The sequence below is a fragment of the Pseudophryne corroboree genome, chromosome 2 (genome assembly GCF_028390025.1).
Source record: "Pseudophryne corroboree isolate aPseCor3 chromosome 2, aPseCor3.hap2, whole genome shotgun sequence".
Taxonomy (NCBI): Eukaryota; Metazoa; Chordata; class Amphibia; order Anura; family Myobatrachidae; genus Pseudophryne; species Pseudophryne corroboree.
The window spans coordinates 56,386,573-56,413,851 of NC_086445.1; the positions used below are offsets into that span (position 1 = coordinate 56,386,573).

General features: G+C 45.6%; 1 protein-coding gene across 7 annotated transcripts in view; it reads left to right on the forward strand.

Annotated features, from left to right (window-relative positions):
• TENM4 (teneurin transmembrane protein 4) overlaps nucleotides 1-27,279 on the forward strand; it is a 1,727,786-nt gene that overhangs the window by 1,446,954 nt on the left and 253,553 nt on the right. For 5 of the 7 annotated variants that reach the window (XM_063951320.1, XM_063951321.1, XM_063951323.1 and 2 more), the window contains 3 exons: nucleotides 7,047-7,293; nucleotides 14,482-14,580; nucleotides 17,215-17,450. In XM_063951320.1, coding sequence (XP_063807390.1) covers nucleotides 7,047-7,293; nucleotides 14,482-14,580; nucleotides 17,215-17,450 — 582 coding nt within the window. The remainder of the gene's footprint in view (nucleotides 1-7,046; nucleotides 7,294-14,481; nucleotides 14,581-17,214; nucleotides 17,451-27,279) is intronic. The other 2 variants (XM_063951326.1, XM_063951322.1) reach the window with 1 other exon arrangement.

The following is a 27,279-nucleotide window of genomic DNA, read 5'->3' on the forward strand; positions in this document are numbered from 1 at the left end:
TTGGGCTGCGGGGAGGAGGGGTTAGGTTTGGGCTGCGGGGAGGGGGGTTAGGTTTGGGCTGCGGGGAGGGGGGGGTTAGGTTTGGGCTGCGGGGAGGGGGGGTTAGGTTTGGGCTGCGGGGAGGGGGGTTAGGTTTGGGCTGCGGGGAGGGGGGTTAGGTTTGGGCTGCGTGGAGTGAGGGTTAGGTTTAGGCTGCGGGGAGGGGGGGGTTACGTTTAGGCTGTGGTGAGGGAAGGTTAGGTTTAGGCTGCGGGGAGGGAGGGTTAGGTTTAGGCTGCGGGGAGGGAGGGTTAGGTTTAAGCTGCTGGGAGAGTTAGGTTTAGACTGCGGGGAGGGAGGGTTAGGTTTGGGCTGCATGGAGGGAGGGTTAGGTTTGGGCTGCGTGGAGGGAGGGTTAGGTTTGGGCTGCGTGGAGTGAGGGTTAGGTTTAGGCTGCGGGGAGGGGGGGTTAGGTTTAGGCTGCGGGGAGGGAGGATTAGGTTTAGGCTGCGGGGAGGGGGGGTTAGGTTTAGGCTGCGGGGAGGGCGGGTTAGGTTTACACTGCGGGGAGGGAGGGTTAGGTTTAGGCTGTGGGGAGGGAGGGTTAGGTTTAGGCTGCTGGGAGAGTTAGGTTTAGGCTGCGGGGGGGGGGGGGGGTTAGGTTTAGGCACCACTGGAGGGAAGTGAGAGTTAGGAGCTATAAGGGGATGTTAGGGTTAGGCTGCTGGAAGGGAGGGTTAGGGGGTAGGGGAGAGGAAACAACAGTCCCAACTCACCCCTGTTGGCATATCAACATTAAGGATCCCGGCGTCAGTTCCTCACATTTTTTACAGCCTGTAACATGGCAGGAGGTGCTTTATCTCTCCAAGATTGATGCATTTCCCTCATAGTTCTTAAAAGACAAAATGGTTGGGGGGGGGGGGGGGGGCGGTTTGGGCACAGGTGTCTAGTTATTTCCACTTCTTAGCTATCCGAGCTTTAGCTGTGGCCAATTAATGGGAGGCCAGGCTTAGACCTTGCATCATGAGAGGGTCAGGAGAGAAGACGGCACCAGGGATCTTTGGCTATATGTGGTTCCAACACTGCGTTGGTAATGGAGCAGATGCTGTCCCATAAAAGGAACTATTTGTGGGCAAGTCCATCAATTGTGGTGCATTGTTCCCCTGTGACCACACTTTCTCCAGGGCTCCCCGGCACTTTTCAGGTCCATTCTTGCAGTGCGGTATGGGCACGGAGACGTTTTTTCCGCTCTGTAAAAGGACTTAATCATTTTTGTTACAGCTCGGAGTTGGCGAAGATCTCGTCTTATATATCGACTTCTACTCATTGTGTACCTTCCAATTACACATTTGTGTGGAAGCATTTTTCTAAGTGCCCGTTACTCAAAGGCAATGGTCTCAAACACACAAAAGTGACGCATATCACAGAAACCACTGTCCGCTCACATTTGTGACTAATTTGAGCCCTGAGGCTAGACTGCGCAATATTGTAGAACTGACAAATTCATCATTACTGTAATAAGGAGTGGTTCAAACATGAGAGCATAATGGAACAATGATGGAACCTCTACACAACTCCCAGTATTGCCCAGGTAGCGACAAGGCCACACCTCCCCTAAAAGGGGGCGTTACCACATCATGTTGGTGGAAGGGGCGGTGTCCTTGTTACAGTAGGTGTGCCTAGCGCTTCTAAAATGGTTTTCTATCATCCCCCATCCCCTCCTAAAAACACCCTTGATTTGACACACCATGTTGGGTGGGGACATACCTTTCCTCTTGCTGTAAGTCTGGACATAGGTGTTCACAGCAGTACAGTCCCATTGAATTAGGACCATTTTACCGTATATGAATAACTCCCAAGCATCTTGCCGGGACCATCACATTTTGTTGGGGACCGTTCCATGGTCCCGCAATCAGGAGGTTCGTCATGATAGGATTGGGAGGTGTTACACAGTGTGTAGCATGATACTGGAGAGTGGCGTGCACTTTCATGGGTGCTGGATGGACCATTTGTCTGAGGAGCACATGTGCAAAATGAAAGTACTTGCCGCTGTGCGTCGAATGCTCTTTGTTATTGGACATTATGGACACATTTAAAATTATGGACATTGAGCTGGAACAATTGGACTCAACACAAATCCTGAACATATTAAGCTGTGCAATGTTTCACACTTGACGTTGGTACTTTGGATTTGAAGTTGAACAAAATGCTGATTTTTATTTATTTTTAAAGCCGCTGAGAAAGGAATGTGATGTAAAATAGGCGCAAGATCTCAAACAGACAGTAGCTCTACAAATATTCTGTCTGCACTAAGTAAAGAAGCAGCTCTGCTATGCAAATAGGGAGCTAAAATGACAGGTGCATTTTAATGTGGCATTCAGATGCTTGCGGCATAATAATCCGAAAGCCGTCTCCAATAAACACAGCAGAATTACAAGCGCTGGAGAGATTCTTGGAGTCCGGAGCCTGGAAGACCGTTCCCAGCACTCAGATATTTGCAGTTGGCTCAGATGTCAAGGCTTTTGTTCCCTGTTTAAACCTAGTTTATTGCAAGGTGTAATCTCTTCAAGGGCAGCCGGCTGTAACGTACACAAAGAGGCGGCAGCCATTTTGCCGGTTGAACCAATAACACTGACAGTCCTGCCTGTCCTATCTCCCAAGAACCAGTGCCATCGCTCAGGCAGCCATTTAGTAACTGGGGCCAGTTTTCAGAAGAATGCGACTTTGGGGGCTTCTCGGGAATATTGGTTCAGTCGTGGATATATTGGCCCAGCCGCAGTAAATGTGTACACGCTGTGTCTGGTGGTTGTCTGTTTCCCGCTGACTCTCCATCACTTTTGCGAAATTAAGGCGTTAAACTCCATTCTGGATTACTTTTTAACATTAATCTAAACAAGGTCACCCAATGCCCTTAGGGGTACATTTACTAAGCAGTGATAAGAGCGGAGAAGTGAGCCATTGGAGAAATTTCCCCATCAACCAATCAGCTCTGTATCATTTTAGGGTATGCAAATTATAGATATTACTTCAGTGCTGATTGGTTGCCATGGGCAACTTCTCCACTGGCTCACTTCTCCGCTCTTATCACTGCTTAGTAAATGTACCCCTTAGTCTCATTATATATATTTTTTGCTTTAATTGCTGTGTTTATTACATTTGACTAATTATATATATATATATATATATATATATATATATATATATATACTGTATCTGCAGGCTTCTATCTGCAAAAGGATGGGTAAACATTAAGAAACCCTTGCAGTACAAATCACATGTAATATCCATCCAACACTTTATTTTTTGTTTCTCCTACTTTCATGCCCAGAGGGAATTCCAGACACTGGCTGTATAATCCCCCTCTCCTGCCCGCTCCCTTGATCCTGAATACTTGGTGAGGTAGCCCCTGAGGCCGCTGTCTGTCTGTTCTGTTAAATGGCTGGGACTATTTCCTCCGTGATATGTGGTTATCTGTTAGGTGTTTCGACGTAGAAAGGGGTCTATTTACTAAGGGTGACGATTGACAATCAGCCTGGTCACAGTTTAATAAATAGCACTAGGTGAGATGTTATTAAAATCTCACCTACATCTGGGCGGGTGAGAGAGACTCTGCTTTCAGAGGGTACTGACCCGGCGTGGAAAGAGTGAAATTAACCCTTCGCTTTGCCAGTCTAAAGGGACACACACAAATGCACTGCGGGTATGGATCACAGGGTCGACGTGCATTAGATCGACAGTCGTCAGGTCGACCACTATTGGTTGAAAGTGACTAGTCCGACACCTGAAATATGTCGACACAGTCATTAAGTCGACATAAACACGGTCGACTTGGAAAAGGGTCCACGCAAGTTTTTTTTAAACTTTTTGTGGTGTCGTTTTCATCGTAGAGTGACCGGGAACCCCAATTAGTGCAACGTGTCCCCTCGCATGGCTCGCCTTCGGGCAAGATGCCTCGCTCCGTTACCGCTGCGCTCGGCACACGTTACTATTACCAATCGTAGTCCACGTGGATCGTAAAGTATGAACAAGTTCCAAAAAAAAAAAAAAGTGAAACACGTATGTCGACCTTTTTCAAAGTCAACCTAGTGACCATGTCGACCAATAGTTGTCGACGTAAGTGTGGTTGACCTAATGACCGTATCCCTGCACTGCATGGATGGCCGCATCACGCATGCTCAGTGGAACCAAAAATAATAAAAAAAAATGTAAAAGGGAAAAAAGAACATTGGGGGTAAAAAATTTTTTAGTAAAGAACTTTATTAAATTGCTTTTCTTCTGGGATTACAGAACAATGATTGTGACCGGTAGTCACAGCGCTGTGATCCGTGTTATAATTATACTACCCCATCCTATATAGGGGTCTGTTTACTAAGCCTTGGACGGAGGTAAAGTAACAGCCAATCAGCTCCTAACTGTCACCTCACAGGCTGTGTTTGAAAAATGACAGTTATGAGCTGATTGGCCGGTACTTTACCTCCATCCAAGACTTAGTAAATAGACCCCTTAGTTTGTGATTCGCATATAGCCACTGGGGTAGTACTTGTATCGCTCATCAATGATTCCTTGATAACCAGTAGGTAGCAAACTGTTGTCACGGTACCATTATCAGCCGGGCATCCTGAAAGTTGTAGTTCCACAACAGCTGGCTATAGGTTACCTGCCTCTGCTACAATGAATGCTAGTGAGCGCAGCACTTTGTAAGTCATGCCGTTAGAATAAGAGTGATTATGTGCTGTCCTTCTGTGGGCAGACTGGAAACCAGTGCAGGATTAATCTTTATTCATTGCATATATCCCTTAATTGCTGTAAAGGAAGTTACTAGCATGAGGGGTTTAGGATCGCCACGCCCCGACAGGACCACCCACAGGGTTTCGTGAATGGAGGTGTTAACTCCGACGGTGCCGTTCTGCGGAGACTTCCATGTTGGAATTTGTAGTTCAACTATCTGTAAGAACCCTTGATCTGATTAAGGCATCTGTATTGGTTTATAAAAGATCTATAAATAAATAAAGCAAAATAACAACTATTACACACATTTGCGGGGTCATGACATCATTCATAGCGAAACGCATCACTGAGAAATTGGGTGGGATAGCGCTCCCCTTATGTATCAAACTATCTGGAGCTTGTACCCCCTGTGGTTCTCACATGCACCGGCCGATGGCTGCAGATTCACAGTAGGAATCCCAGGTCATTAACCAGAAAAGTCCTCACATCGCGAAGGACATTGGTGGTCATTCCGAGTTGATCGCTAGCTGCATTTGTTCGCAGCGATCAGGCTAAAAACCGGCAGTTCTGCGCATGCGGCGCAATGTGCACGCACGACGTACGGGCACAGCGAACTATGTAGTTTTGCACAGGGTCTTGCGATGCATTTCAGTCGCACTGGTTGCCGCAGAGTGATTGACATGAAGTGGGCGTTTCTGGGTGACAACTGACCGTTTTCAGGGAGCGTTCGGAAAAACGCAGGCGTGCCAGGGAAAACGCAGGCGTGGCTGGGTGAACGCTGGGCGGGTGTGTGATGTCAAATCCGGAACTGAATAGTCTGAAGTGATCGCAAGCGCTGAGTAGTTTTTGAGCTACTCTGAAACTACACAAACATTTTTTGCAGGCGCTCTGCGATAAAAACGTTCGCACTTCTGCTAAGCTAAAATACACTCTCAGTGGGCGGCGGCATAGCGTTTGCACGGCTGCTAAACACTGCTAGCGAGCGATCAACTCGGAATGACCTCCATTATCGGAAGAGCATTCCTTTTGCGTAAATGATCACAAATCTTCATGTGGTGGGTTGTATGACATTTAAAATGCCATGCTTGATACATCCTGCTTTGAGTCGTGCAAAATCGAGACCGAATAAGTCCTTCCTCTATCTGTACAACACCTGCCCGTATCCTTCACAAATCCTGCAATTTCCAAGGGGCATTTGTGGCGTGGGAAGCCCATGTCAAACCATGTAAGATTGTAGCCGTGTACGCAGCGAATTCTGTTTCCCCTTTATATCGCAGTTATTGCAATGTTTGACATACATATATATTTGTAAATGTTATTGCCAATTTTATTCTATATGTACTAGTCCTTTTCAATTTGCTATTGTCATGTTGTGTAAATGTTACATTTGTGTCCAGCAATACTTTTATTACAGCCCCAATTTCCCTTTATGTATATTTAGATCACGGCATCCGCATGCGAGAGATTATACGCAAGAATTATAAACCTGAGAGGATCTTATTTATATAGAGCACGCTCACAGGGCTTCAATCTATATTATCTATTTAATATTCTATACTTTCTTCTAGTAGAAAAATGGTTGCACAAATTTTACCATCGCATTTTATGGTGATTTTAGTATTTTGCTTTGGAATTTCTTTTGTTCTATGGATTTCAATGACCATCAATGTGAAAACGCTCATTTTTATCAGCTGGAGATGGTCTGTAAGGTTCTCTCATGAGGCCGGGATGTGTTATTTCCGTGGCACACAGGACGTCCTGTCACTATGCATGCAGAATGATGCCGCAGAGCCAGTTATACACATTCATTCCCAGCGTTTTGGAATGACCGCTGCACGTTTTGCAGTCCGGCGGTTGAGCATGACCACAGAATAATCAGGTTCCGTGTGTACTATGGTCAAATTGTCCATTGAGCAGGGGTTGTTGTGGGCAGTGGCGCCATCTCTGGCCACTCTGTGTTACTGTTCAGGGCTTGCTGCTGTGTCCGGTCACCACCCATTGGGGCAGATATACTAAGCCTTGGATAGTGATAAAGTGCCAACCAATCAGCTCCTTTCATTTTTCAAACACAGCCTGTAACATTGCAGTTAGCAGCTGATTGGCTGGTACTTTATCTCTCACTTTATCACTCTCCAAGACTTACATCTCTCCAAGTATGTTGGGTATGGTGAGTCCACCTATGGTATAGTCACAGAAGGAAACATGGGAGTTTCACTAGATATTCCTCATATTACAGTAGGTGTATTTTGGGTTCCCTCATACAGTAACTAAATGTTGTCAATATATCTAAAGTATAATGTTTTTTTTTTTTTTAAATGTCTTGATTTTCTCATTTGCAGATCAGCCGCTGGGTCTGCAGAACCATCTGAGGCTGAGAACGCCTCCTCCCCCGCTGTCCCACCCGCCGAACCCCCACCATGCAGCTTCCATCAACTCCCTGAACAGAGGCAACTTCACCCCTCGGAGTAACCCCAGCCCTGCTCCCACGGATCACTCCTTGTCAGGAGAGCCCCTGGGCAGTGCCCAGGAGCCCGTTCATGGTCAAGACAACTGGCTTCTCAACAGTAACATCCCCCTGGAGACCAGGTATTTCTCAGTAGCTGCTGAAATAGAGTGATGATCTTTCGGCGGGGCCGAGTGACGACAGGCTAAGCAAAAACACTGACCTGATAATTGCTGGTAAAAGGCCTGGAAAAGCAATCAACACCAGAATGGCTTGTTTTTGTTCACAGGACAAATGTGTCACCGAGATAAAAGCTATTGCAATGTCCCTGTGCAAAGGATTATATACGTCTGGCTCCGTCAGAGTGAGTCAGCCTGTGCAAAAGGCCCTAAAATACTACTTTTACTACGTAGTCTATTATTCACCAGTTAAGAGAAAGTATCCGCCACTGCAAAGGGCTGAAAGGCTCGCTGTTCTGAGACATCTCAGGGCATGACACGGTCACTGGCAGTTTTTTTCCGACAAATCGGGAATTCACGACTTGTCGGGAAACACGTGGAACGGCGGAATAGCCGCCGATCCGCCTGCTTCTGTTGGAAACTGGGCCAAATCCGACAGGTTTTGGCCCACTTTCCAACAATCTCAATCTGACTTTAAAAAAATTCAGCTTGAGGTAAGGAGACGGGGAGCGGTGCGGCGGGCTATGGGGAGCGTGGCGACTGGCTACGGGGAGCGGGGATGAGAGGTACCTTGACGGCTGTCCCCCGGCCAGGCACCTCACACCCTGCAGCGCGGCACTGGGCGGGCGGTGATGTGCGGCTTCTCACACACGGGGAGCTGCTGACAGCCGCACGGACATCGGCCAAATCCTACAGCTGGATAAGGCTCAAATCCAACAGGCGGATTTGGCCACTCTATTGAATAGGGCTTGTCGGATCCATTCCGACAAATGCATGTCGGAATGGATCTGACTCCTATTATACCCCTAAGTGTTATGACTAGTGGCACATGTTAGAGTCTCAGGCTGACATTTACACCCCAGTTAGTAGGACCATAGTATGCCCATTAGTTTCAAAGAGTTTACCTTCATCGATACCCATCTGGCTCTCACACTGCACAACCATGCATCTCGGCGGTCTCTAGTTTCCAGTCTACTATCCCATTATAAAAAAATATTAACAAATGGGGTAATTCCAAGTTGATCGCAGCAGGATTTTTGTTAGCAATTGGGCAAAACCATGTGCACTGCAGGGGAGGCAGATATAACATGTGCAGAGAGAGATAGATTTGGGTGTGGTGAGTTCAATCTGCAATCTAAATTGCAGTGTAAAAATAAAGCAGCCAGTATTTACCCTGCACAGAAACAAAATAACCCACCCAAATCTAACTCTCTCTGCAAATGTTATATCTGCCCCCCCCTGCAGTGCACATGGTTTTGCCCAATTGCTAAAAAATTTCCTGCTGCGATCAACTTGGAATTACCCCCAAAATGCGTACAATACAGTAGTTGTTGTAGAATCTATAACTATAACTGGGAAGGTGGGAAGGTGATAACTGTTGCTTTGGCCAAAGCTTCTGCAAAGTCCCCGCATTAAGAACTCAGAACCAAAGGTGGGATCCCACGTAATAAGATTACAGTATGGTATATGTTAAGTTGTAAAGCAAATGTAATGTAAATATTACTCTTACATTATGGTTGTGGCTATCAGAGGTTTTATCGCCTTAAGGGTTAAATGTTAAAAATGGACCACAAGGTACTCTCTAGTAGAGAGTATGCATCACCCGCCTGCCCATCCTGAAGCTCCTGCCTTCTTCAGGGGTCTGACAGTAAAGGAGTCTTTTATCCATGGAGGGTCCCCCTCTGCTGCAACACTAAACTTGGAATAGAGCTGCACAAAAATCTGTCTCCTTTTAACCCCTAATAGGGAATAAATCCAAACACTGCAGCCAGCCTTTAAATGATGCGTTCCTCGGGTCTTGCTTTGATCACCATGAAAAGCCAAAGTCCGATTTACCCATTGGCTACACCCCATTGCCCTGCTGCAGACAGGGGGAAAGTCAGTGAGATGCACTCTTTCCATGCTGGGCTGTTTGCTAGGTAACTTCATCTAGTAGTATGGGAATGGGTTCAGGCGGCATTCAAGAGCAAAGGACAGGCTGGAAATTAAGAAGGAGAGGGTGACACACGGGTTCCCCATCCCCCTCCCCCCCTAGACCCCAGGTTTGTCATGTCTCAGAGCTCCCATCATCTGTATTCTGCAATTATTTCAATTACTGAAAGGCTTCTCTTTGAAGTTTGCAGTGAAAATTCCGCAAGGCATCACCTAGTTGAGTGCAGCAAGAGGTCACCTTTCTGGTTCATCGGAGGCTTTTATGCCAACAAATCCAGGTTGTCCACATGTGGCCGGCTCTGAGAACCCCATCTTGCCACCCCATTACCACCACATATTTCTCTGTGCACGGCAGATAACCTTGAACTCCGGTGGATTTGTAAAAGTTCCATGTGACCTCTCTCCCCAGGTCTCCATCTTCTCCTTCATGATGTCTAAATTAACAGGCAGTTCACATTGCAGATCACACGCCTGGTCGCTCAGTGACCACTAACGAAAGCTGACATCTAATATAACACATTAATCAAAAAAGTGACTGGGCTTATTTTCTCTAATTAGGCAATTATGCAGAGGATATATATTACTAAACTAATGACCACAGGTCAGAAGTAGAGATCATTATTTCCTCCGGCATGACCGATGACTTTCTGGAGAGAAATTGCAGCGCTTTGTTTGTTCACGGTTTGACCTTTAACCCTTCCGAGCCCTCGGAGGTCGAGGGGCGACAGCGCCTTGTTTGTCAATCCCGCGCCATAGAGGAGTAAACACAAGCAAGCAGAAGCATCGTACATCACCATCTCTGGACTCCGAAGTAATTCTTACATTGACACCTAGAAGCCATTGGAAATGCCAGACCTAGACGCGCACATTTGGACTCTCCGGGTCCAATCCACAGATGTTGCCCCAATGAATGGGCCGTGACCACCTCACGCTGGGGCCATGACTGTACCTCTTTGACAGCTCAGACCCCAGCAGTTTCTACCCCTTTCGGCGCTTATGGAGAAGGAAATTTAAACTTCTACTTAACCCCGTTGACTTTTTCGGTAGGGTCTGTCTATGGCTATAAGCAGGTCCAGATACTTTAATGATGACTATGTATTATTAAGGGAGGAAATACTTAAGAACAGAGACTGCGGAGTGCCTCGTTTGATTATTTTATATACATTTTTCCTAGAAATTACACATTCCCTTTCTCTTGTGTGTACACAAGCAAGGCTAGTTGGGCCCTGGCTGAAGTATGGCAGTAACTTATCAAGGATTTGCGATCTCCGAAGCCTCCCACCGTTCATGCAATTACTTAAAAGAACCCGAACGAGTCAGTGCGACCGTCCTTGATCTCTGCTTTGGAGTACAACTGAAAAGCTCTCCGCTCATTGCAAAAGTGTACTGTAAACACAACAAAAACAAGTCATCTGAAAGTATCTGGGCCTGTGAAGTGTTATTAACATGAATTAAAGTCTCTCTGTAATGAAAGAGGTGCCGTGCTTGAAGACAGTCTGCGGCAGCGTCTGCTCAAGAGCAGGAGGTGAAGCCAATCGATGAGAGTGGTAAACTGACTCTCCGACACGCCAGTGGAGGATGCACGTGCTGCACTGCATACCAATTCCAGCAAGGAGCGGGCTCTCCAATGGAGGAAACATGTTTTGTCTAATAAAATGAATCAGCTGCATTAAATGTCGTCTTCTGGCTGTAAACTCAAGGAGAACTGAGAATACAAACTTCTGCTGTGCCACTAGAAAGAAAGGAAATCCAACAATTGGAGAAAAATAAAAAAGTTGGAAAATTTCAAAAATATTTATTTTTAGTTTTTATAAATGATAATGTAGAGGAGTCATAGCTAATTAAAAGCCGCAGAGATGGACTCAGCCTGCGCCAAAATCTGTAGAGCCAAGACTGCATCTTGAGTTTGAGCTTCTCAATGAGCCATAAATTATAGAACAGAGGCAAAGCAGAGGATCTCTGGTGATGACTTTAGAGCAGAGGTTCTCAAACTCGGTCCTCGGGAGCCCACACAGTGCATGTTTTGCAGGTAACCCAGCAGGTGCACAGGTGTATTAATTACTCACTGACACATTTTAAAAGGTCCACAGGTGGAGCTAATTATTTCACTTGCGATTCTGTGAGGAGACCTGCAAAACATGCACTGTGTGGGCCCCCGAGGACCGAGTTTGAGAACCTCTGCTTTAGAGCCTTAACAATCCATTAATGTAATCGGGCGAGTGATGGTACAGCGATATATTAGGATTATGGAATCCAATGGTTAAACTGTTAGGTCTCAACCAATAGGAGTTTGGTGCATCAGCTGTACAAAAAAAAAAAAAAGTGTTCATCCAATGACATCATTTGAAAAAAAGATTAGTTTTATTTACGTTCCATGTAGCAGGTAATATCACAATAATTATCCTGGAGTTCTCTAAATGGTGGTAATCCGTTATGATAAGGACATTTTTTTTCAGTATCACATTTATAGCATGGCAAAAATACAGATTACAAATACTGCAAAAGTTACAAAAAAACCCCTAAAGATTAAAAATGTGTACAAGAAACAAAACAAAAAAAACATAAATTTTAAGATTTTTCTTTTAGTCTCACATCAAAGATTGCTGCAACGCGTATTATCAATCCCATCCGTTTCCTTCGGCAATTATGTGAGATAAATAAACTAATCTTTTTATTTTATGCTTTATTTATTTTTTTCCAGGATGATTATTGTGATTTTACTGTACCAAGAACTTAATCCTGTAACAATTGGTTTCTATAATCTTAATATCCTCACCACTCATTGAATTTGGATTATAATAAGGGTTTGTTAACCTTCCAAACACTCAAGTCAAAGCCGTAATTAAAAGTAGTGCTGTCCCGTTTCTAAGACCATTCTGTAAAGTGGGGCGAACGTTCGAACAGTTTATTTTTTTTAATGAAAAGTTAGCCACCAGGGGGTGCTGTGTCTTAACTCCTCAGAACAATACAAATAAGCGTAATAAAATACGCACAGCCTTCCATTCCATATTGTGACGAGCCTGTAAATTAAATTATATTAATCACACATGATCTGTTGCTATTTCCTCCATCTAAGTTCATACATTGCTGATAAGTCACAGGCTGGCATTGAGTCATAAGATTATTACTGTTCCTTTTCACACCAAAAAAACCTAAACAATTATTTTGCTGATTTATCCAGGGAATATTTTACCGTTAACGACATCAATTGACAGCAAAAAGGTCACGTTTTCCTGCTTTCCAGTTCTGACGATGTGTTTAATTATAAATGCAAAACTGTAATTCTGTGGGACGTCTAAAACACTGGTTTAATTGTTATATTTGGATGACGTGTCGACTGCATTGATGGAAAATAATCGAGTGGGGCCGGATTTTGCGTGACCGTAACAAATTGCTGTCTTATTTCTTACATAGTGAAAGCAAAATAGATTTATTTGGGAATTCTGAGCCGCTCGTAGAAATGTGTATTTTTATTAAAACCCTTTAATTGGAGACAGGTGGACCCCAATCAGTTATGCGACCTCTAAATGCCGCTGATTACAGCAGGGTTTGTTTAAGTGGGCCCCGGCAAGAGGGGCGATATTTATTCAATCAATTATTGTCTGTGTTTTATTTGTAGTTAACAAAAATGTCTTAGAATAGTTTTCTTGATAGGAGCATTTTGTGTTAATCAGCTGATAAGAATTCCTGAAATAAAAAATATTTTAAAAAAAAATCTATTTTGCTTCTGTGATGTCAGGAAGCAAATCCAAAAAATGCCAGAGGGGTAACTATTTGTTATGGGCAATGTATATAAGTTATTCTCTGCTGTACTGTTTACTAAATTCCCAGCATTTCATGTCTTCCCCCACCTCTCCTTGCACCGCTATGGAAATGGGCGCACTTCCAAATAATTATCTGGACGGAAATTATTTTTCCCCCAGCTGTCTTCTTGTTAGAAAGCACTGACCCAAAAATTATGATGGAGGGTCCAGTCATTGTAGATCATGAACCGTACAGCGGGTGCAATCGGCAGGATTTCTTCAGATATCTGGTGAGGCTTTAGCATAGAGGTGGTGCCTTTATATTGCCTGTTATATTATCGGATGAGCAGGAAGTATAGATTTGGGCTGTTTTCTATTGTGCGCTGTTTTCCTAACATGAAATGCTGTGAATTTTTTATTTTTTATTTATGTATGAAACGGCAAATGTGTTTGGTTATGTGTGTGATATTCCTTCATCACTGGTAGCACATGTCATTCTAACCTCATGCACAAAACGGGAGGCGATCACGAGACCGCCTGTTGGGATCCCGGCGGTCACAATGCCGACGCCAGAAGCCCGACAGACGGTGAAGCCCCGCTGCCGGCATACTGGTGTCCAGGATCCCGCTGTTGGGATCATGACAGCTGGAATCCCGGCCATCGGTAAAACGTATGTATTCCCACAAAACACTTTAAGTAGAGTTATCATCAAAATATATATACTTTTTATTGTCCATGAGGTGTAAAATTCAATATGATGGAACGTACAAGACACTTTTTTTTTTCTTTTTCTCTGGCACATAGCAGAAAAGGTCCTTTTTGGGGGGCTTGACCTGTATCTTGTTTCAGACTGTAGCCGCTCAATAAACTAGCGAGCAGCGCCTTCTGAAGCCACTCTGTGAGGTCGCTGGTTCCTAGTGAGAGGATTGGTTACACCCTCTGGGAATATTGGTTTGACTCACAAAATGGCCGCCTTCTACGGTCTGCTTCAGTGTTGTCATGCATTATCGTTAATAGTCGTTTATCCCACAAATGGCTACCATAGTAAGCCTATAACCCTGCTGTAATCTAACGACTATTGGTTCAAGATGCAACATTGCTGCCCTTCTGCCAGCAGGCGACACTGCTCTCTTTTAGCCACAATTAATTTAGTGTTTTGGTAGAAGCTTCCTCCTCTTGAGTATGTTTTAGTCTCCGACCAATCCTCTTAGGTGTGAACATTGGCAACAGTGACCCCTGCTGGTTAGAAAAAAAATATGTAATAAAACACTAGTCTTGAGCAGTCAATACAAACCTGTATATATAGAATAACGAAATAAGCTGCAATGTTTTATTATATTTGGTTTTCCGCAATATACAATGTATATATGTATTTTGATGATGATTTTCCTTGTAAGAGCAGTGGGTACATTTAGTATGCGGTCACTACATTGGTGCATGACTCACAGCCTTCATTCATGTTTCCATCTGTGTGTAGAAACATAGCAAAGCAGGCATTCCTAGAGACTTTGCAGGACAACCTCATTGAGATGGACATCCTACCCACCTCCCGACATGACGGTGCTTACAATGATGGGTATGTTACACATCCTATTGATTGTCTGCCATTTTGCATGAAATCACCCCCCTTTATTCACTGCACTTTCCAGTCTCCACTGGGTATAGTTACTGCTTTGTTCCATGTCAGTGGTAATGTATAGAGAACCCTCAGCCAGTAATTACAGACGGAGGGCTCTGTGCGCGGCTGAAGGTGTGGAAAGTATAGGAAAAGGTATAACCTATGTTTATTAGTATCCATGTGTTGTAAATCATTCTGACAGTAATCCATTTAATGCTGCGTTGGTCCCCCCCCCCCTAGAATTGTAAGACGGCTTCTAATAACGTCCATAAGGAACCCAGGTCATGCATGCAATCTCTCAGCCTAAGCATGTTGGTTATTCCATGTGTGTGGTCAGTTGGACCCAGATCTGCACAATGGGCAACCAGAAGCTCTAGACCAGTGGTTCTCAAACTTGGTCCTCAGGACCCCACACGGTTCACGTTTTCCATATCACCCAGCAGCTGCACTGTGTATCACCAACTGTCACATTTTAAAAATCTACAGGTGACCTGCAAAACATGAACCGTGTGGGGTTCTGAGGACTGAGTTTGAGAACCTGTGCTCTAGACCTTACCCATGCACTGACAGACCTGGGTTAAATTTAACCGCACAACTGTGTGGCTAAGTTGGATGTAACCAGCATCCCGCTGCTGAGGCTGAGAGATTGCTTCACCAGCGGCTCATTATTGTAGTCCGCCAATGACCGTACACTGGAATATTTCACCTGTGAGATCTCCTCAATCCTGAGCAGATGTCCATCAGGTTGGCTGGGCTTTTTGGCGCCTAGGTACGCCATACTGCAAATCTTGTTCATGGAGACATGAAATAGAGTGTACAGGTCTACACCCAAGTCTTCCAAAGGGTCATCTCTTCAGTCGTTCCAACCTAGCTTTGACATTTAGAAGCTCAGTGAGGGATTCTGAAGACCAGTGATCCTCATTTGGTTAATTGTGTTCGATCAAAATCAATATTGAGCATAGCTGTTGAATTTGAGTTTTGGTCCAAACTGATCTGTGCATCCAAATGCACAGCATGTATACGAGAATGTGTATACAGAATATAGAACCCAAACATTACTACAGATGGATCCTAGCACTGTCCCCATTTATGCTCATGCCTTCAAGTCAGATCTCCTTAGAAGGAGTGGCTTGTTTCCCCATATACATTAATAGTAGCTCCTCTTCTGGAATGTCTGCTCATTGCATGCATTCAGTATACATGGACTTACTTGAATGCATAATTTGATATCACATGTGAACTGTTTGACATCTGTATTTTAATATCTGATGTTGGTTGAAGTTATTCGGTGCTATAATCCAGAATGCTACTTTCCAAGCTTCCGCTATAACCCCACTCCCATTCCATATTGGGTTCCAGTGTCTTGCAGATGCTCTCCTTTCTCCTACCATCGTTCGCCGCAACAGGCGGTGCAGTTGTCAGTGCCCCTCCCACATTTACTCCTCATTCTCAAGGGAGGGGCCATGGGAAAACTCCATAGTAGGGGAGAGAGGAGTGCATTGTGGACCCACTGGAGACTGGGAGCGCCAGGTAAGGAGCAGGCTATATTATAGCATAACGTACTGAATTAAATGTTGCAGTTTTGCTCCAGTTATCCTTCTATTCTGTGAACTGTATGCTGCTTGGTAATTGCAGGCCTAATTATTATATTACAGTGGTGCATGCTGACTGATGTTGATGGTCACTCCTCTCTATGTTTTACCATGAAGCCGCTGTCATTTGTGGTAATGCTGATGATTTGTCAAACCTATTACTGTATACTGTCCCTCTTTATAGCACGCAGAATTAAGGTGTGATGTAGGCTAATATATACTTATTCTCGATCCATATGTTTAAATAAAAAAAGGAGTTACCCCTACTAAGGCAGCCTTTCTCCCCGGCAAAGCCCTCACATGGTACCTGGCCTCTAGTGGTCTCCATTTTAATGAAGTGATACCACTGGGTAAGATTAGGGGGGTCTATTCATGAAGCAGTGAAAAGTGTGGAGACATGAGCCAGTGGAGAAGTTGCCCACGGCAACCAATCAGCATTGACGTAACATTCATAATTTGCATACTATACAGTTGTACGGAGCAGCTGATTGGTTGCCATGGGGAACTTCTCCACAGGCTTACTACTTCACTCTTTTCACTGCTTCATGAATAGACCCCTTAAACTCTTGTCAGTGTGTACTGCAGTGTATGTATCACCTGATTGTATCATCAGAGTGCCTGTCCAATCAGGTCCCATGCTCCTTGTACACACCCCGGCTGACATAAGTCTGAATTTTACCCGTTGAATCCACCCTTACAGTCTTCAAAGTCCGCTTTAGTTTCAGAGGAGATGGCAAGGTGCACCATGGGGTACCGGGGAAGGGGCGCAACCTCAATTTCAGTATTCCATTAGCCTCTTCTATACTAAACAGCTATTGTAAAGCACAGGCCCAGCTTTTATTTAAGGCACATGGCTGGCCTTGTGACTCATCGGTATAGCTGCTGTACATCTGCTTCATTGTAAGGGTTGAGAGCGAGCGCTCATCGTTGTGGCAGTGTTGACAGGCTGTAGTTAGCATACCCGGGACTCAACCACTTGCACTCTTGTTTTCCCCTGCAGGCATTTTCTCTTTAAACCCGGAGGCACGTCTCCCCTGTTTTGCACGACGTCGCCTGGCTATCCTCTGACCTCCAGCACTGTGTACTCACCACCACCCCGACCCCTACCGCGAAGCACTTTCTCCAGACCCGCCTTTAACCTGCAGAAGCCGTACAAATACTGCAATTGGAAATGTGCAGCGCTAAGTGCTATCATTATCTCTGTCACACTTGTGATCCTCCTGGCTTATTTCATCGGTAAGTGTTGAACAGTCACTTTGGGCTTTCCTGGAAGGTGCATCACACGGCTGAGGCAGCCATCTTGTGGGCTGGGGCAACACTGCGCCGTCACTAACTAACGGCATCCAGAGATCTCACTTCAGCCCACAAAATGGCTGCCTTCATTGTAGACCATTGTTGATCGTTAATCTCCAGACATAATTTGGTTTTCCTCTTCTTCCACTCACTGTTTTCTGATTTATTGAACATTTTTTTAATTCCGGTTTTATACCGCTTATTTTCTCCACAGTTCTCTTTTTGTTTGCTTCCTCTTCCTTTTCTCCTCAGTGTTTACATTCAGATTTTTCCCATCCAGTTTTCTTCCATCTTATCCATTAATTTGGATTTATCAGTGGAGATTGTTGCCCAAAGCCACCAATCAGATCCTGTCTATCTTTTCTAGGAATGTGGTATATTTTTGCTGACATTCATCATGCTGATATTCATAATGTCGACATGAGACTGTTGGCAGGGTCATAACGTTGAAATGCCTGGCATGTCGACTTTGACCTTTATAACAGTTGTCATGTTGACACTGATGGTGGTCTAGTGGTGACTGACCTGGTCAGGCTGTGATGTCAGGATGACTTCCGACGCACCTTCCGGCAGTATGCCTAATCATAACCCTCCACCTAGTGCCTAACCCTAACCTCCCCTCCTGTACCCACCCGAACCCTCCCCCTAGTGCCTAACCCTAGCCTCCCCCTAGTGCCTAACTGTAACCCTCCCCTCTCGTAGCCTAGCCTTCCCCCTAGTGCCTAACCCTTCCCTCCCCCTAGTGTCTAACTGTAACCCTACCCCCCGTAGCCTAACCCTTCCCTCCCCCTAGTTCCTAACCCTTCCCTCCCCCTAGTTCCTAACCCTAACCTCCCCTCTTGAAGGTCTATCCCTAACCCTATCTTAGTGCCTAACCCTCCCCTCCACATAACCTAACCCTAACCCTCCCCAAGTGCCTAACCCTCCGCTCCCGTAGCCTAGCCATCCCCCTAGTGCCTAACCATAACCTCACCTCCTATAGCCTAACACTTCCCTTAGTGCCTAGCCCTATTCTCCCCTCCCTCTTATAGCCTAACCCTAACTCTTCCCTTTGTGCCTAGCCCTATCTTCCCCTCCCGTAGCCTAACGCTAACCCTCCCCTTGGTGCCTAACCCTAGCCTTCCCTCCTGTAGCCTTACCCTAACCCTCCGCCGCCTGTCCGTGCAGAATATCGACATTTCACATGTCTACATTTCAGATTTTGACTTTATGAGCATGTCGACATTCTGCAGATGCCGACGTGTTTAATGTTGATGTTTCAAAAATGGCAACACCATAACTGTCGACATTTTGAATGCCGAGATTATGACTGCATCCCTTTTCTAGACTGTAAAGTATAAATGATAACTAGAATCTAGTTGCTACGGGTTACACCTCCACTTTTCCTTTTTAAAGGTTTTGATAAATCTACCCCTAAGTAATCCCGTCCATGTTCTTTTCCAGTTTATGTTTTAGTTTTGGTCATCCCTACTGCTCAACTTCCTTCTTGTTGCAAATGTCATCGGGGTTCCTGTACTGAGAAGAGGTTACATTATTGGCTTGTACATGCGCTCCATCTGCTGGGTTCTTCAGTAGGGACTTTATATAACCCTAAGCGAGACATCTATTATTTTTATTTGAAAACGATAGAAGCTGATCTTGTAGTTACAGTTGTATTTAATGTGCAGTGCATATATGTGTCATATCCAGGGGCGGCTCCAGATGTGGGGCTGCAGCTCAGTTCAAAATTCAAATAGGTGAGGCACACCAACTGCCAGTGAGTCAGTTTGAAATGGCAGTTGGTGGTAGCTGGCGTGGCTCCCCTATTTGAAATTTGAACTGACCTGCAGCCTCTCCTCTAGAGCTGCCACTGGTCGTATCCAAGGTAAGAAAACAATGTATATTTAGTAAACGCTGAAGTCCTGTTTACACTTTTTTTACGTAGGTTGTGTATTGTCCAGAAGATTTTTTCATACTTAGATTTTGTTATATGTTAAATTTCATTTGCTGACCTTTTTTCTCTGACGTCCTAGTGGATGCTGGGAACTCCGTAAGGACCATGGGGAATAGCGGCTCCGCAGGAGACTGGGCACAAAAGTAAAAGCTTTAGGACTAGCTGGTGTGCACTGGCTCCTCCCCCTATGACCCTCCTCCAAGCCTCAGTTAGATTTTTGTGCCCGAACGAGAAGGGTGCAATCTAGGTGGCTCTCCTGAGCTGCTTAGAGTAAAAGTTTAAATTAGGTTTTTTATTTTCAGTGAGTCCTGCTGGCAACAGGCTCACTGCATCGAGGGACTAAGGGGAGAAGAAGCGAACTCACCTGCGTGCAGAGTGGATTGGGCTTCTTAGGCTACTGGACATTAGCTCCAGAGGGACGATCACAGGCCCAGCCATGGATGGGTCCCAGAGCCGCGCCGCCGTCCCCCTTACAGAGCCAGAAGACAGAAGAGGTCCGGAAAATCGGCGGCAGAAGACGTCCTGTCTTCAATAAGGTAGCGCACAGCACCGCAGCTGTGCGCCATTGCTCTCAGCACACTTCACACTCCGGTCACTGAGGGTGCAGGGCGCTGGGTGGGGGCGCCCTGAGACGCAATAAAAACACCTTAGAGGGCAAAAAATGCATCACATATAGCTCCTGGGCTATATGGATGCATTTAACTCCTGCCTGTTTTTCCATAAAAAAGCGAGAGAAAGGCCGCCGAGAAGGGGGCGGAGCCTATCTCCTCAGCACACAAGCGCCATTTTCCCTCACAGCTCCGCTGGAAGGACGTCTCCCTGACTCTCCCCTGCAGTCCTGCACTACAGAAACAGGGTAAAACAAGAGAGGGGGGGCACTAATTTGGCAAATAATCAAATACAGCAGCTATATAAGGGAAAAACACTTATATAAGGTTATCCCTATATATATATATATATATATATATATATATATATATATATATATATATATATATATATATAGCGCTCTGGTGTGTGCTGGCAAACTCTCCCTCTGTCTCCCCAAAGGGCTAGTGGGGTCCTGTCCTCTATCAGAGCATTCCCTGTGTGTGCTGTGTGTCGGTACGTTGTGTCGACATGTATGAGGAGGAAAATGGTATGGAGGCGGAGCAATTGCCTGTAATAGTGATGTCACCCCCTAGGGAGTCGACACCTGACTGGATGGTCCTATGGAAGGAATTACGTGATAGCGTCAGCACTTTACAAAAGACTGTTGACGACATGAGACAGCCGGCAAGTCAGTTAGTACCTGTCCAGGCGTCTCAAACACAGTCAGGGGCTCTAAAGCGCCCGTTACCTCAGATGGTCGACACAGACCCAGACACGGACACTGACTCCAGTGTCGACGGTGAGGAAACAAACGTGTTTTCCAGTAGGGCCACACGTTACATGATCACGGCAATGAAGGAGGTTTTGAACATTTCTGATACTACAAGTACCACAAAAAAGGGTATTATGTGGGGTGTGAAAAAACTACCCGTAGTTTTTCCTGAATCAGATGAATTAAATGAGGTGTGTGATGAAGCGTGGATTTCCCCCGATAAAAAACTGCTAATTTCTAAAAAATTATTGGCATTATACCCTTTCCCGCCAGAGGTTAGGGCGCGTTGGGAAACACCCCCTAGGGTAGATAAGGCGCTCACACGCTTATCAAAACGAGTGGCGTTACCGTCTCCTGATACGGCCGCCCTCAAGGAGCCAGCTGATAGGAAGCTGGAAAATATCCTAAAAAGTATATACACACATACTGGTATTATACTGCGACCAGCAATCGCCTCAGCCTGGATGTGCAGTGCTGGGGTGGCTTGGTCGGATTCCCTGACTGAAAATATTGATGACAGGGACAGTATATTATTGACTATAGAGCATTTAAAGGATGCATTTCTATATATGCGAGATGCACAGAGGGATATTTGCACCCTGGCATCAAGAGTAAGTGCGCTGTCCATTTCTGCCAGAAGAGGGTTATGGACGCGACAGTGGTCAGGTGATGCGGATTCCAAACGGCATATGGAAGTATTGCCGTATAAAGGGGAGGAGTTATTTGGGGTCGGTCTATCGGACCTGGTGGCCACGGCAACGGCTGGGAAATCCACCTTTTTACCCCAGGTCACCTCTCAGCAGAAAAAGACACCGTCTTTTCAGGCTCAGTCCTTTCGTCCCCATAAGGGCAAGCGGGCAAAAGGCCACTCATATCTGCCCCGGGGCAGAGGAAGGGGGAAAAGACTGCAGCAGGCAGCCTCTTCCCAGGAACAGAAGCCCTCCCCCGCTTCTGCCAAGTCCTCAGCATGACGCTGGGGCCTTACAAGCGGACTCAGGTACGGTGGGGGGTCGTCTCAAGAAATTCAGTGCGCAGTGGACTCACTCGCAAGTGGACCCCTGGATCCTGCAGGTAGTATCTCAGGGGTACAAATTGGAATTCGAGACGTCTCCCCCTCGCCGGTTCCTGAAGTCTGCTTTACCAACGTCTCCCTCCGACAGGGAGGCGGTATTGGAAGCCATTCACAAGCTGTATTCCCAGCAGGTGATAATCAAGGTACCCCTCCTACAACAGGGAAAGGGGTATTATTCCACGCTGTTTGTGGTACCGAAGCCGGACGGCTCGGTGAGACCTATTTTAAATCTGAAATCCTTGAACACTTACATACAAAGGTTCAAATTCAAGATGGAGTCACTCAGAGCAGTGATAGCGAACCTGGAAGAAGGGGACTATATGGTGTCTCTGGACATCAAGGATGCTTACCTCCATGTCCCAATTTGCCCTTCTCACCAAGGGTACCTCAGGTTTGTGGTACAGAACTGTCACTATCAGTTTCAGACGCTGCCGTTTGGATTGTCCACGGCGCCCTGGGTCTTTACCAAGGTAATGGCCGAAATTATGATTCTTCTTCGAAGAAAAGGCGTCTTAATTATCCCTTACTTGGACGATCTCCTGATAAGGGCAAGGTCCAGGGAACAGTTAGAGGTCGGAGTAGCACTATCTCAAGTAGTACTACGACAGCACGGGTGGATTCTAAATATTCCAAAATCGCAGCTGATTCCGACGACACGTCTGCTGTTTCTAGGGATGATTCTGGACACAGTCCAGAAAAAGGTGTTTCTCCCGGAGGAGAAAGCCAGGGAGTTATCCGAGCTAGTCAGGAACCTCCTAAAACCAGGCCAAGTGTCAGTGCATCAATGCACAAGGGTCCTGGGAAAAATGGTGGCTTCTTACGAAGCGATTCCATTCGGCAGAATCCACGCAAGAACTTTTCAATGGGATCTGCTGGACAAATGGTCCGGATCGCATCTTCAGATGCATCAGCGGATAACCCTGTCTCCAAGGACAAGGGTGTCTCTCCTGTGGTGGTTGCAGAGTGCTCATCTTCTAGAGGGCCGCAGATTCGGCATTCAGGACTGGGTCCTGGTGACCACGGATGCCAGCCTGAGAGGCTGGGGAGCAGTCACACAGGGAAGAAATTTCCAGGGCTTGTGGTCAAGCATGGAAACGTCATTTCACATAAATATCCTGGAACTAAGGGCCATTTACAATGCCCTAAGTCAAGCAAGGCCTCTGCTTCAGGGTCAGCCGGTGTTGATCCAATCGGACAACATCACGGCAGTCGCCCACGTAAACAGACAGGGCGGCACAAGAAGCAGGAGGGCAATGGCAGAAGCTGCAAGGATTCTTCGCTGGGCGGAAAATCATGTGATAGCACTGTCAGCAGTGTTCATTCCGGGAGTGGACAACTGGGAAGCAGACTTCCTCAGCAGACACGACCTCCACCCGGGGGAGTGGGGACTTCACCCAGAAGTCTTCCACATGATTGTGAACCGTTGGGAAAAACCAAAGGTGGACATGATGGCGTCCCGCCTCAACAAAAAACTAGACAGATATTGCGCCAGGTCAAGGGACCCTCAGGCAATAGCGGTGGACGCTCTGGTAACACCGTGGGTGTACCAGTCAGTGTATGTGTTCCCTCCTCTGCCTCTCATACCCAAGGTACTGAGAATCATAAGAAGGAGAGGAGTAAGAACTATACTCGTGGCTCCGGATTGGCCAAGAAGGACTTGGTACCCGGAACTTCAAGAGATGCTCACGGAGGACCCGTGGCCTCTACCTCTAAGAAAGGACCTGCTCCAGCAGGGACCATGTCTGTTCCAAGACTTACCGCGGCTGCGTTTGACGGCATGGCGGTTGAACGCCAGATCCTGAAGGAAAAAGGCATTCCGGATGAAGTCATCCCTACCCTGATCAAAGCCAGGAAGGATGTAACCGTGCAACATTATCACCGTATTTGGCGTAAATATGTTGCGTGGTGTGAGGCCAGGAAGGCCCCTACAGAGGAATTTCAACTGGGTCGTTTCCTGCATTTCCTGCAAACAGGACTGTCTATGGGCCTAAAATTAGGGTCCATTAAGGTTCAAATTTCGGCCCTGTCGATTTTCTTCCAGAAAGAACTGGCTTCAGTTCCTGAAGTTCAGACGTTTGTCAAAGGGGTACTGCATATACAGCCTCCTTTTGTGCCTCCAGTGGCACCTTGGGATCTCAATGTTGTTTTGGGGTTCCTAAAATCACATTGGTTTGAACCACTCACCACTGTGGACTTAAAATATCTCACATGGAAAGTGGTAATGCTGTTAGCCCTGGCTTCAGCCAGGCGTGTCTCAGAATTGGCGGCTCTATCCTATAAAAGCCCTTACCTAATTTTTCATACGGACAGGGCAGAATTGAGGACTCGTCCTCAATTTCTCCCTAAGGTGGTTTCAGCGTTTCACTTGAACCAGCCTATTGTGGTACCTGCGGCTACTAGGGACTTGGAGGACTCCAAGTTGCTGGACGTAGTCAGGGCCCTGAAAATATATGTTTCCAGGACGGCTGGAGTCAGAAAATCTGACTCGCTGTTTATCCTGTATGCACCCAACAAGCTGGGTGCTCCTGCTTCTAAGCAGACTATTGCTCGTTGGATTTGTAGTACAATTCAGCTTGCACATTCTGTGGCAGGCCTGCCACAGCCAAAATCTGTAAAAGCCCATTCCACAAGGAAAGTGGGCTCATCTTGGGCGGCTGCCCGAGGGGTCTCGGCTTTACAACTTTGCCGAGCAGCTACTTGGTCAGGGGCAAACACGTTTGCTAAATTCTACAAATTTGATACCCTGGCTGAGGAGGACCTGGAGTTCTCTCATTCGGTGCTGCAGAGTCATCCGCACTCTCCCGCCCGTTTGGGAGCTTTGGTATAATCCCCATGGTCCTTACGGAGTTCCCAGCATCCACTAGGACCAGAGCCGGCCTTAGGCATAGGCAAACTAGGCAATTGCCTAGGGCATTTGGTGTGCTTAGGGGCACCAGCAACTTCTGCTGATTAAAATGATATGCGGCATGCCTATATTCTGTGTGTAACTGAGGCTGTATCTGCATACGAAATGCTGTGTTGCAGTATATTCCTGGAAATCACTGTAATATAGCATTTCGTATGCAGATACAGCCACAGTTGCATACAGAACATAGGCATGCTGCATATCATTTTAATCAGCAAAAGCTGCTTGTGCATCCAAGCCACATATAAATGCAAATAGGACGCATTTTCATAAACAAAAGGCGCACCAATGTTAGCAGAGCTGCCAGCTGACTCATGCCAGGCGTCTCCTGCAGAACTAGCGGCGGTGCTAGGGGGCACCAGCCAAAATCTTGCCTAGGGCATCATATTGGTTAGGGCCGGCTCTGACTAGGACGTCAGAGAAAATAAGAATTTACTTACCGATAATTCTATTTCTCGTAGTGTGGTGGATGCTGGGCGCCCATCCCAAGTGCGGATTGTCTGCAATACTTGTACATAGTTATTGTTACAAAAATCGGGTTATTATTGTTGTGAGCCATCTTTTCAGAGGCTCCTCTGTTATCATGCTGTTAACTGGGTTCAGATCACAGGTTGTACGGTGTGATTGGTGTGGCTGGTATGAGTCTTACCCGGGATTCAAAATCCTTCCTTATTGTGTACGCTCGTCCGGGCACAGTATCCTAACAGAGGCTTGGAGGAGGGTCATAGGGGGAGGAGCCAGTGCACACCAGCTAGTCCTAAAGCTTTTACTTTTGTGCCCAGTCTCCTGCGGAGCCGCTATTCCCCATGGTCCTTACGGAGTTCCCAGCATCCACTACGGACTACGAGAAATAGAATTATCGGTAAGTAAATTCTTATTATTTACCATTATCGCCTATAGCATAATACCAGATATATATATCATGGTAGCCACTAATTCTGGTCAGGTTTAACCACTGTAATTACCAGCCATAATTATTCATTTCAAAAGGATACATGAATTATTAAAATTCAAATTAAACTGTTCATCTCTGCACAAACATATTTAACAAAGAGTTTAACTTGATCTAATCAACAAGGGGGAAAAAGATATTTAATTAGATTTTGATGAAAAATAGTGTTTCACTTATTGCATAATCAATTATTAATTACAGCAATAAGGAGAGCTGGCTGAGTTTACTAATTAACTCATTTAAAAATTCCGGCTAACCTTTCAGTGTGTAATTATTTCCCGCGTCTTGCTCCGACGCGTAGAAAGAGGATATCCTAACTACAAAGATATCCAGATTGATTATCGGCGACTCTTCACATTGTGTCATGGACCAGCAAATAACTTCTGGCAACTTCACTTCTTACAAACGTTTATCAGGTTGACTTTCGCGTTACGTCCATCATACGTAATGTCTGGAAAACGGGGGAAAAAACAAACAAACTTTAATTGTATTTATTTCTTTGTTTCGTGTATTAGTTATGCGGACATGGATATTGTTTTTAATTGAATGAACAAAATGAATTTGCATTGTGTTAAAAGATTGTGTTGCCTTTCTGATGTTCCCAGAAAATTCTGTCACATGGCTTCTTTTTTTCCCTGTCACATAGCTTCTTTTTTTTCCCCCTGTGTCTGTATGAGATTTTATATTGCAAAATCCATTTAATGAGATCTCATTCGATTATAACTGCAAAGTACTCAGGTGTGACATGTCTACATTGAAATCAATACTTAGATGTGCATGGGTATATCCATTTTCCAGATCTAGGATGATGGAACCAGTTCTAACTGCAAGTAGGTTTCAGAAATGTTCCAAGCTTCTGAACGGATTATAGAGCACATTCTACTTAGAGATTTCTGTACTGCAAACCTCAGGGCATTCTGGTTACTGTAGTGCCAAGCCGCTGGTGACCTGCAGATTGTATACAGTGGATACAAAGACTTTTCCTTACACGCCAGTTCATTTCGCCAATGTATATAAAATGGAGGTTTATCGGATAAACCGCGTTCCGTATATAAGGGATTACAGGCGAGACATAATTTCCCAGCCCTGGAGATCAGATGCCCTTCTCCGACTGAATGCTTTCATATTGATTATTTTCAATGAAAGTTCTGTAGATCTGTAAATTGAAAATCTTCCACCGTGAACGATAAATACATCACTCTCTAATTATCTTCTGCATTCGGACCATTGCTAAAATGTTAGCTGGAAAACCTGAAGATGGTACGGTGGCCTGGATGGGTAGCTCCACCCACACACCACAGTGTGATTTTTTTTTTTTTTAATCCAGTTGGAATTGTGTGGCAAGTTGTTGTGGAAATATCTACTTAATTAATATTTCATTTAAAAGGCTGAGGCTATTAGCACCTTTTGTCATGCCTGACGTTATGTCCGTTTGTACATCTAAATGGAAAATGAATAAGTATTTAGGCCATCAGCTCTCCTTCTCTATCTTCCTAGCAAAACCTACCCCCTGCCCCTTTCCTCATTGTTCATGGGTCGTGCCAGAA